This window comes from Vanellus vanellus (genome assembly GCF_965231255.1).
Source record: "Vanellus vanellus genome assembly, chromosome: 1".
Classification (NCBI taxonomy): domain Eukaryota; kingdom Metazoa; phylum Chordata; class Aves; order Charadriiformes; family Charadriidae; genus Vanellus; species Vanellus vanellus.
The window spans coordinates 184,012,008-184,024,436 of record NC_138905.1 but is presented as its reverse complement, the minus strand read 5'-3'; the positions used below and the strand labels follow the sequence as shown (position 1 = coordinate 184,024,436).

At 34.3% G+C, this 12,429-nt stretch overlaps 1 protein-coding gene across 1 annotated transcript in view; it reads left to right on the top strand.

Moving 5' to 3' along the window:
- The window catches only part of TDRD3 (tudor domain containing 3), a 109,416-nt gene that overhangs the window by 78,126 nt on the left and 18,861 nt on the right, over positions 1-12,429 (top strand). Inside the window, exons 11-12 of the mRNA XM_082498497.1 lie at positions 3,359-4,197; positions 6,194-6,319. Coding sequence (XP_082354623.1) covers positions 3,359-4,197; positions 6,194-6,319 — 965 coding nt within the window. The remainder of the gene's footprint in view (positions 1-3,358; positions 4,198-6,193; positions 6,320-12,429) is intronic.

Below are 12,429 nucleotides of genomic sequence, written 5' to 3'. Positions count from 1 at the left end.
AAATTCGCTTCAGTTTTTTTGGTGATCAGGCCAGACAGCACAAATTCATGAAGAACCTGTAACATTCTCATCTCTAGGCTTTTTTCACTGACTGCTGTTGACAAAGTAACATTTACTGTTGTTTGGCAGTTCCCATTTGTTGCACGGGTTGTACTTGAACATTAAATAATCGGTTAACATGTCCTGCTCATTCAAGGCTGTTCTGTATGGTATAGTCCCCTGGGAAGCTTTTAGCACAATAACTGCATCTTTGTAGAAGACGTCAGTTTACTAGATTTTACATCTCTTAAGTTTAGAATAGAAAAATAGCAGATGTTTTGTGAGCAGCTTTTACATGTCACGGTAAATAGACCTGGAAAAAGATGCTTATTTTCACTGTTTTGAAATTCTCTGATCTCTTTCCATGCTGTCTAACATTTAATATTATTTTAATTTCCCCAAACTATTTAAAAAAAATCTGTAACTGAGAGTTTTGACACACTTTAAAGTCAGCTTGTTGCTTTTGTATCATGATCGCATTATATTGGGTAGAAATAATTTATTTGATCATCCGATAGTCCTGGGTTTGCCACTGCTATATTAGAAATCTGTTGTTGTTAAATAGATCTGCAACAGATGGCTTTTTCTATTAACATACAGCTAAAATTTCTGTTGTTTGAAAAAAGGAGATAATATATAATTGTTTCTAACTACTTAGTTCTGGGTGGAGCTACTTATGCTGATGTTTAAATGTGCTGCTATGTTTTCTTAGCAGTTACTCTGTTTCAAATCTCCATGCTTCTTTGTGGAACAGTGGGTTATAACTCTAAAAGAAACTTCTTAAAGTCCTGTTTTACAGGTAATTCTTCTTAAGTAGGTGAATAGCATTGGAGTTCTGAATTATTTCTTTCTAGATTTTGAAGATTGCCTTTCTAAAGACAGAAAGTATTGTCTCACATGAGAATGCTTGTAACTTTTTATTGGAAAGCAGGTCAAAGAGGTGGAAGAAAGGTAGAAGAAAAGATCTCCGCAGCTGTGTGACAGAAGTGGGTAGCTCAGATATCTATTAGGTCCAGATTTTTTGATGTCTAGTAAAACTAGCTATTTTCATTGAAGTTTTTCAGTAAACTTTTATTTCAGTAAACTCTCTCCAATTATAGAATAATATGTATATGTTTCAGTTTTTCCTCAAGGCTTTAACTAAAGTATAACAACTGCTCTGCATGCTTTGAGGGTAAGTCTTGCAGCCGTAGAGTCCTTGTGTATACTAGACTCTCTGAGATGACTACCCATCTCAGCTCAGAAGATATTTCTTCATTTAGAAAATGGTCAAAGGACAGCCCTCAAGAGGAAACATTTAAATTCTAAATCAATCCTAAAATCCTGCCAACTAGCAAAATATTAACATGCCCAATCTAGTCTATAGCCCATTTCTGCTTTTACCATTGGAACGTTTCCCCTGTGCGAGTGACTTGTTTAATGGATTTCATGTTACAAAATATTAAATAATATAATTTATAATGAAATATCTTAGAATTTTATACACAACTTTCTTTAATGGTGTATACAAGGCAGCAAACATTCAGAGGTCATCAAACAGTTCGATCATTTCAAGTGTAGTTAACATTAGGAATAGACAGGATAGTTTAGGTTGAGAATAGGAAGTATGGAAGCCCAAGGATTTTACTACCAGAGGAGAAGAGATACAAATTAAGCATGTCATGAAGGAAGATTGTTAATTAATTAGGAAGATAAACCTTTCTAGATGACAGGAAATCCAGAAGATTGGTATGTGTTATCCAGGAGTGAGAAGGCGTAATAAGATACTTACAGAAAAGTTACAGATATAAATCAAAGAAAAACAGTATTTTCATGTTCAATTTGTAAAGGAGAGATAAAGAGGTACTTTCAAACTTGAAGGATTTAGTCTAAAAAAAACCCCAAATTTTAAATGTTACAAGATTTTAAAAGTCATCTTTCAATTTTTAAAAAGAAAATGAATATTTATGAAACTTTCTTTGAGTAATACATATGTACATATGTGTGCATTAAAAACATTATTGGTTTCAAAGTCATAAATTTTGCAGTAAGATGTATTTTTATCAAGATTATGATCATGCTAAGCCTCATGTATGCTTACGTTACTTTAAAGAAAACCACTAATTTTAGTCAAACCTTTTTGACTTCTAAAAATTAGGGTAAATCAAGTGTATGTAAAAATGAAATTAGATTCTTATTAGCTAATTCAGTCAATTAAATTGATAAAAATTCTGTGAGCTGTTAATAATAATGTGATGCTTGGAAGTTTGATTTTATTTAAAAAGTTAAAATTTACATTTTACCATGTAGCAAGTAATTATGAACATTTTTACATTTGTTGTGAGATATCAACATTCATTGCTTCTAGTGGTAACATGCAAACTGAATTTCTTAGTTTTTCCTTCCCACAGGAGCATACTCAGGGCCAGGCAGCAGAGAGCCTGAGTGCATGGTCCCACCAGGCTCATGCACACAGTACCTACATGGCCAACTGCCATGGACGGACACAGGCAAGAGAATGACACCTTTGCAGGGACCTACATGACGTGGAATCGCGCATACAAACATGGATTACTCTCATGGGTTCATGCTTTCCTTTTCAATCGGGTTCAAAGTCTGCTAGCAGATCTCATACCCAGCCACCAGTTTCCCTCCTCCCCAGCATCCCATAGCAAGTTTGCTCTTTCTCATGAGATCCGTGATAATCTTGTTTTTCTTCTCATCAGTTAAAGTTCTGGTTGAATCTCTTGAAGGTAATGCTTGAGCGGTTCCTGTTACGGCTCATTGATCGAGCTCTCCACAGTTATGGGCTTTGTTACTATTCCCATTATCTATGGTTTATCAGCTGCGTTCATTTTATGACTCCTATTTCTTGTCTTTGACTTTTATGCTGAATACCTGTGAACAAGGTATTTGTTCAGAAAGTTTCAATTCAGATTAAGTGTATTCCTTTTTTCTCCTCATTTTCCTCCCTTTTCCTTTTTCCATGTTGGAATTCTATTTTTCTGTCTTAAATGGCTGTTATTCAAATGAGTTATTGGTATCCACAGGGAGAAATGAGTAACCTCCTGGAAATTTATGCCCAACTTTTCTCATACTGGTAGGTGGTTTGGTTCCAAGTACAGCCCAGAGTAGCTTATGTTTTCCAATAATTAGGAACTACATTTCAAATGTCTCTGCTAAATTTTCTATGTTCCATTCCATTTCTGTATCATAAAGGTAAATACTGCATACTTTTCTAAATAATGCTGTTGCTATATCAGTTGGGGTCTGAAACACTATTTTGAAAATACATTTCTGTGAAATATGTTAATAATTAAAATATTTTTTTTCTTTGTAGAACCAAAATTGCAATTTCAGCCACCACATCAAGTACAGCACAAAGTCATGAATACAGAACAGAACGGCATCAAAGAGAATCATTCAAGACACATTTCTCGCAATGACATGAGACAACCAAGGAATGAGAAACCCCCTCGTTTTCAAAGGGATATTCAAAATTCAAGGCAGACTTTGGAAAGTGGTGGGTTACCAAGAAACAGAGGTCCTGAAAGGCACAGCTCTTTAGAACATTGGACAGAGGAAAAAAATAAAAGTGACAGACATTATCCTAGAAATGATAGGCCAAAGGATTTGGGTTATCCCATAGCCATTCACCAGAGTGATACTACTTTCAAAAAAAGGGATAACAATATGCAAAACAGAGTAGGAAAAGGGGTGTCTTTCACAGAATTCAAGGAGAACTCTGCTGCTCAAGATACTACAGACAACAATAACCAGAAACGTGGGAAAAGGGAAAACCAAATACACAACTCTGAAATCAATTTTTGTGATAGGAGGGCACGAACAATAAGTAGTGAAGCCTTTATGGTAAAAAGTGAGCAGCATTTTGGTGTTAATGATTACCAAAATGCTGGCAGAACTGATAATTTTAATGCTGTACCAAATGGAGATACTGAGCATCATCAGAAAGGAAGACGAGTAGGACCTATCAAATCATCAGGACCCACTACGATACCATCTTTTGATGATAAAATGTTGTATTACAACACCGGTCCCAAAAGGAGATCTGGGCCTATCAAACCGGAGAAAATATTAGAACCATCAGTTCACATGGAGTATGGAAAAAGTTGGAGACCAGGGGATGAATGTTTTGCTCTTTATTGGGAAGACAATAAGGTATGCCATTGCCAAATGAGAAGGACCTGAACTTGTACCTTTTATGTTTTATTACATAATTATGGGAGGTCTAGCATGCTAGCAGAGAGACACAGGGCTTTGTTCATAGGTGTGTAGTGTGCTTCTTGGCTAGCTTCTTGTTCTCTTTTGTTTTTATTTACTTATGAGATATGATGCTTTTATTCATTGTGTGAAACTTGAAGTGCTTAAATTAAGTCATCTTTAAGGTGATTGTTTCTCTCATTTAGGTGGGGTTTAGGATGACTAAGCTCCTAACTAAAGCATTTGCTTTAAGTACCAAAAATTAGAAGGGATGAATATGGATCTAGGTGCCCATATTATTTACCAGGGGACAGGAAACAGGATGCTGTGCTATCTAGAATAGTCTGTAATGGTAGACGTGTAATGCCTTTTTCTAGAATAAGTCAGCGTGCAACCCTTACCAGTGCAAGGGAAGGCCACAATCTGCAGGAATAGGGCTGTTTGAAAAAAATCTCCCTCTTTTATTTCAATCATCACAGAAAGGAAACAGCAAAAGGCTTATTTTTTATTATCACTAGTAAACTACTAGCTGAAGTATTTGTGGAACAGATGAGTTACGCTGGATGATCGTTTTGTTTTACTGATTTTTGAAAGTTTAAATACTGCTTGTTCAGCTGATTTTCTTATTAATAAGATTTCTCTTGCAGCAAGACACTTTCTTTTCATCTTTTCCTTTGCTAAAAAGTTTTAGTATATTTTCTTTGATTTGTTATTATCTGTCAAGAGTTTTCTGTCACTCTCCTTGGGTAGTTTCGTCACTTTTTGACCCATTCTGATAATCTGAGAAGAGAACTACCTTAAATATTATTGTTCTTTAAATAGGTTTTATTCCCACCATTTTCTGTCTTTTTTTGTTGTTTATTTTATATTCTTTATTTAAGTTATTTTCCTTTTTTTTGGTCTTTTTACAGAAAGTAGATAGTGTTAGCTCAGCAACATGTCTTTATTCTTCTCTCTTTTGCTTCTATACTAAAACAGGTGATAAGGCATGCAAAATTTTTGGTAGTGACAATATATAGTTAGTTGACTCTCTGAAATAGGAATATGTAGCTTGGGTGGATGAATTCGTGTGAAATGTAGTGGCATATTATGGAATTGTTTCCTATTTTGAGAAGCATATTTGCATTACTGTGAGATGAGGGTTTGAAATCCTGGAAAGTATGAAACTTGCAAAATAAGTAGATGTGAGGTAATCTGACTGTTACCTGAAAAGTATTCATCACATTAGAAGGGTTTTTTGAGGACTGTTGGTTTTTTGGTAGTTACAGTAAATGCTGCTGCTCACATCTAGGACAATTTTGAAATGTGATGATAAAATACAGTACTGAGCTTAACCATGTTAGGAGGCCGTGATTTCCTTGTGTTCAGTAAGATATAAGTGATTGAATACTTCAAAAAAGCTGATCTGTGTTTACATAAAAAAAAAAAAAAAAAAAGAGGAAAGTTCTGCGTTTAGAAAATGGACATCTTGAAGGGGAAGTTTTATCATATTTTTATGGTTTATTATGTATTAAAATAGTTACATATTAGTATATACAGTGTATATGTCTGATAGGCACTTACTGATACATGTATTTTAAGAAAAAGTCTTAGAGTAACTCTTCTCTCTATATAACAGCATTTGTGTTAGTGATGAAATTGTTCTGCTTTCAGAGAAATGAAAACAAGTCTTTTAAATGTTTGGTCTAATTTCATAAGCTGCATGTTTCTTCAATGAGTATTCTAAACACATTCTGCCATGTGTCCTTGAAGTCTACCATGTGGACTTTTGTACCGGATATTAAACCAGATGTATTAAATCTTATTCAAAGCATAATGCCGACTAAGACTAAATTTTCATTTTTTATGTATATATATACTCAGACACACACATATACATATGAAATGGTAGTTGTTAAGCTGTTTGTGGTATTTCAGGTAGTATTTTATGACCTTTGAAAATTTCTCTTTTAAGTTCTACCGGGCAGAAATTGAAGCTCTCCATTCTTCTGGGACAACTGCAGTTGTTAAGTTCTGTGATTATGGAAATTATGAAGAGGTGCTCCTCAGCAACATCAGGCCTGTTCATGCAGACACATGGGTATGTGATAAAAAATTGTATTAAATATCTAAACTACTTAACTCTGTACAAAATATGTAACCCTTCAGAAATTATTGTCTACTCATGCAAAAATGCTAATTGCATGTGTAGAAGAACAGTTAAGCAAATACACAAAAAACCCTCAACTTCTAGTTGTTTATATGAAACATAAAAGTGTATTATCATGTGGTATTCTTCCTGTATAATAAATTTTAATTGTATTGTTTGAAAATGAATAATTGACCTGTCAGCCAAACAGTTTTATGCATATTTTCTCTCTAAAACCTTGTTGCTTACTCTATTAAACAATTTTCTGTTTTATTTCGTGTATGTTGTATGTTGTTCTGTAAAAGTTAGGAAACAGTCTTTTAAAATTTCTAATCTGTAGGTTTTTACTACATATGTATGTATGGCTAAAAATAGACATCTGTATCACTTTGTGTCATGATTTTATTCTTGTTTCAAATGATTTCTTTGCCAAATATTGTTGGGGAGGCGTATGCCTCAATCCATTTTATGAAGTTTAGAACGTATTAGCCTTATGGAAGTTGGAAATTTTGAAAGGTGTTATTTGTGAATGTCATGGAAATAGAGGTACATTTTGATTTTTATTTTTTTAATTTTTTTTTTTTTTTTAGAAAAATATCAGGAGTGCACAATTCTTTACTGTTTACTCTTACTATAAAAAGCTGCACAAAAAGTAGTCATATTTGTATATTGATTCCTTAATGATTAGTTGACTGTGCTTATTTTCATTTCTTACCTCTGGGTCATATAGCCATATTACTACTGATGCATTGCTGTTCCTATAAAAATTTACCTTTTTCTTTTTTCCCTTCTTTTTATCCCAATAGCTGAGCTGTAAGGTGCTAGTTTCTTACTCTATGACTGTACTTATTTTGACCCTTTTTTCTGGGTTAATAATCAGCCTTTTCTTCTCAAGATTGTAATCAAAAGCGTGGAATGGCTTTTATTTTACTTTACCCCTCTGAAAGTTAGCTCTCACAGCCTAAGAACTTGAGCTGGTGTTAAGACTAAGTTGATGTAGTGGTGAGGTGCCAACCTGAAGCAGTGGTCCTTCTTCCTGCCTCTTCTGACTAGCTCTGACCACACGTTCCTCTTGTTCTCTCTCCTCCCATGTTGAATCATCAGTCATGTAGCTACAGGATGAGTCCAAGGAGATGGGCCACTTCCCCTCCCGCCCCTCCACCCCCAAGTTTCATCTGTTTTATTTTAGAGTCATCTTGTTAAAGCTGATGAGAGATGGTGGGGCAGTGTATGGAAAGAGGATTCTGCATTTGCAGTTCTTAATCACCCATCGGAGTTATTCTCTGATACTCAGGTCTTTTAAGCTGAACACTGTTGGTCACTTTTCTTTGTCTTAGTGTTCATATTAATAGATAAATCTAGATAGCACACACAAATGCAAAATGAAGTTCTCGGGCTGCTTAATACTTAATTCTTTGTCATAAGATTTAAGTAACTTTGTGATATTTCCTCTTTACAAAAGAACAAAACATATTTTAAACTCACTTCAGTAATTACTTTTCTTTCACTGATCGATGTTCTCAGCAACAATGAACTTGTTAAATTAGAAGTCTTATGCTGAGTTTTATCTTGGTCCTTTCAGGTAACTTCCAGATAGCTAAGTCTGTCTTAGCTGTCTGTACTGAAGACTTGTTACTAATGTGGAAATATACTGTATGGGAGTTCTGAAGTCCTAATATTGCCAGTTTTTCAGATTCCTTTTTGAAAGAGTTGTTGATATTAAGAAAAGATTTAGTGAATTGACTTTAAAGGCATAAATTTAGTCTATGTGTTAGAGTTGATTATTCATTACTGTTTTCTCCAGCACACTTTTTGGTACTCGTGTTGAGTTTAAATTTTTTTTCCAACAAGTATAAACTGGTCAAAGTATACCACTGGGAGGAAGCAAATGCAAAAAAAAAAAAAAAATCACAGGGGCAAAAAAGTTGCTCAATTAGTCACTTGAAAAAATAGCCAAAATATTACCTTATTTTGATGACATGACCTGTTGTTTAAGCATCTGAGCTTCTGGTCCACTTTTGGCAGCCTTTATAATTATCAAAAATAATAACTTAATGAAAATTCTTTACATTGTTAGTAGGTTTAATATGATTTCGTTTTCTCTTCACCCCCAGCTGTGGTTAACATCGTGCTCTCTGTTCGTGCTGACTCTGCACTGCATTAGTGCAGGTTTTGTGGTTTGAGTGGGTTTTGGTTTTTTTGTGGTTTGATATTTTTTTGGGGTTGGTTGGGGTTTTTTTTTGACTGTAGATTGAATCTGCCTGATGTTGTCAGGATACATTGTGCTTTCCATTTTAATGGAATAAGTGTTACTAGATGATCTTATACTAGTTGACAATTGATTGTATACTGTCCATCACCCAGTTTGCTCTGGGTCCTTGTAAGTTTTCAATCCCTCTGACACCTAACATGCTGCTATTTATCTTTCTGATGGCTAGAAATATAGAAGACAAAGCTTTGTTTTACACAAGGTAAATAAAAAATCTAGTGGAGAATTTTTTTTCAATAATCACATACAATACCCATATAAATATATGTAAGAACACTAAAACTTTTTGGTTTTTTGGTGCTTGGAAAATGTCTTAGGTATGCAATTCATAAATATTTTTAATGATAAAATTACATTTGGATTCCACTGTTTTAGAGTTCTTCGAATTATCTCGCGTGTAACGCTACAATACTGTATCCTTCTATTTCCCTCAATGTAGCAGGGGTCAGTTAATGAAAATATAATCTCACTGAAAAAAATTATTGAAAAGCCATTGTAGAAATAAGAACTGCTTGGTTTTTCTTGTTAAATATGTAAGATTATACTAACAACTGAAAAGCATGGAACATTAAGGGCCTTCCTGACTCACGTAATAGTTTGTTCTGTGGAAAAAGAAAAAAACTAAATAAAATCAAGATAATACTTTAAAATTTAAGTCTTAATTTTATTCTCTAACTTGTAGGATTTTCTTTCCTTAATAAATTATGAAAATATGTAGCCTAAGTGCTTATCTTGTGACATTTTCCCTAAAGCCAAGTCCTTGCTTTCCCTTTTCTATTCTGCGTTTCCTTAGCTACATCTTAGGCCTCCTTCTTTCATTTACACTATGATTACCCTTCTGTTTTTTTTGTTTTCTATTACTATATGAAGGAAATAAAGATTGTAGTTTTCCCACCTATGCATGTTATGGCCTTATTCTGATTGCTGTCAAAACAACCTAGAATTCATACGAACTTTTTGCTTACAGTAATTCACTTAAAAATACTAATTATGAAGTGAATTATGTAGTTGAGTTTCCTCTTCCTGTATTTCTGTCTAAAGAGGTAAGAAGGCAAAAATTATTATTAAGGTATGTATAATCCCAGTTCTTTTATAATCTGTTTTGTTCTATGTAGACTGAAAATCCACTTTGCAGCTTTCCTCAACTCATTCCTTTAGTAAAGAGTGAGTTGAGGAAAGAAAATGGCAGAGGGTCTTGGATTACAGTTAGTTCATGCCAGCAGATGTATGAGAGCCCAAATTTGGTATTGTTGTGTCTTGTACCTCACAGAGCTCTAAGAGCTTCTACAGGTGTTGAATTATCTTAAATCAAACTATAATTCAAGGCTTTCTTATAGCTGTTGCCTGTTTCAGGTAAGTAAACAAGAAGACTCCTGTGAGTTTTCTGAAGGTGTTCGAACCCCTCTCCAGAAATGTAAAGAGCAACACCAAAACTAAATAGTAAAGGCTTACAGCTGCCTCTTTAAGCTGGAGCGGACTTTTGCCTGTCTGTTTTATTGAGGTTTTGAACCCGTTCCAGTGTCTTGATTTATGACAGGCAAATACTTATTTGAAGGATTGGGTGCCATTTCTTCATGGCTCTTTGGCCTGGACAGCCTTGGCATCACACTATGATTTTTTTTTTTTTTTTTTTTTTTTTTTTTGTGGTGTGTGTCAAGCAGGTAGTCTTTCCCATGGAATAATTAAGTAGGTGCAGTGGATAAATGTGTCTTGATTGGATCTTTTATCTAGTGTTTGTCTTCATTGAGTATACTAAAAATAAGGCTGTTAAGTAGACTATACAATTCTCTTTTAACCATTTCTAAGATTACTGTAGAAAAATGTCCCCTAAATAGTTGCATCAGTCAAAAAATTGATGTATTTGTTCTTTGGCTTCTGTACTGTAAGGAAAATCTCTAGAATAATATTACCAGTTCATAATTACTCATTGACTAAATTAATTTATTGTGGATTTAGTTTCCACAAAAGGGTATCTTTCTGCTTTATTAAAAACCTTTAGATTTAGGCAGTTATTTTTTAGGGATTTGCCTCATTTTTCCATCTCGCCTATATGTGGTGATTTCAGGTACCTCTGTCCTGCCAGCCTGAAAAATTACTTTTCGTATTCTGTCCTAAACTTTTTTTTTTTAATTTTCTTACTGGAGACTTTTTTACTTACTGGAAATGTTGCCGTAAATTCCATCACATCTTTTGCAGAGCATTGTCATACATGCCTTTATGTGAAATTAACCTTCAGGTTCTGTCAGGATAATGCTTTATGTAATTTATTTATTTACCCAGCCAGTATTTAGAGACCTTAAATTCCCCGGGCAGTATTTAGAGACCAGCATTGTGGAAAGCATTTATCTTGATAAACTACTAGTATTTTTCTTTAGCACCTGTTTCCTCTGAGAAACAGCATAATTTTTGAGACTTTAGCTTGGTGTATCCATGTTGGAATATAGACAGATGATCACAGCTTAAGTTAACCGTCCCTCTGAAAGTTACTGGCCCTTAGCTGAAATGCAGGAACTGACATTTAAAGATGGTTAAGGAACTGCATTTTACTTTCTAATAAACTAAAAGCAGGCAAATTTCTGTTTAGAAGAGGTAATTTATACTGAGTGAGCATAAAACAATGGCTTTCATTTTTTCTGTCTGTATCATTAGGCATTGCAAAATATGTTTGAGTCTTCCACTTGAGCATTTCATATCCATCAGACTATGAAATATCATTGCAAATTATTGTCGGCTGTACAAATCAGATTAAGGACACATTCTTTTTGGAGTTTGTAGTTATTGAAAAAAGTTGTGACGGTTAAAGCAGTACACTTGGAGCGTTACACTGCTCTTCACCCCCCACCCACCTCCCACCCCTTGTTATTAAATGTGATTGCATACGATGATGGCTCATTATTTGGAGATTGCATAAGGGTTCCTTAGATTTATTTTGTTCCTCGCTAAACACCTTCCTTTAAAGTGGCTTGCAATTTTTGTTTTGAGATAGCATAGTTTAACCCATTAAGTATTGTGTTTGATCCTGTTGTCGTGTAATGAAAGTTCTTCAGATTCTCGTTTTGAGACTTCTAAAGGATTTTACGCTTGGATTTCTCTCTATTGTGTTTGTTGAGGTTGAACATGTTGAGTGTATAAAAGAAGTTTGATGTGTAAAAATGTCTGGGCTATTCCTGCCATCACCACTTATCTTCTGATTTCCCTGTCTCCTTCACGCTTCAGTGTTCTGAGTTTGACCACTTTTGATAGATTAATTTAAAGGACTTTTATTAAGGAGGAAACCAGAGGAATTGATGTAGTATTCTTGACTGATTGCTTTCTAGGGAAGAGAGACATGATACTGTTGGCTTGATATCGCAGAAGAGAAGCTATGATAAACATAATTTGTAGTGGGGTATGTTTACATGCCTCTTACTGTATACAGCACATGTTGAATAGACACATTAAATAATGTACTGAACTTTTCTTGTACAGGCATGGTGAATGTCTGAAATGCTTGGGTGTTTTTTTTCCTTGTTTGATGACTTATAAATAATATCTGTAAAAAAGAAATCTTCCGCAATGTAAAAAAAACAAACAAACAAACAAAAAAAAACCCAAAAAAAACCAAACCCACAAACAACCTGTGAAGGCAGTTTTTTTTCAGAAAGCTGATTTGTTTTTCCTTCAGAAATGTTAAAGCGCATAAAATTACTCTGTTTTGTGGTGTGGGTTTTTTTTTCTTGATTTTTCAAAGTTTTAGAGAAGTTTGCTTCAACCTTACACAAAGCTTGTAATATCTTTACTAAGTTAGTCAAGA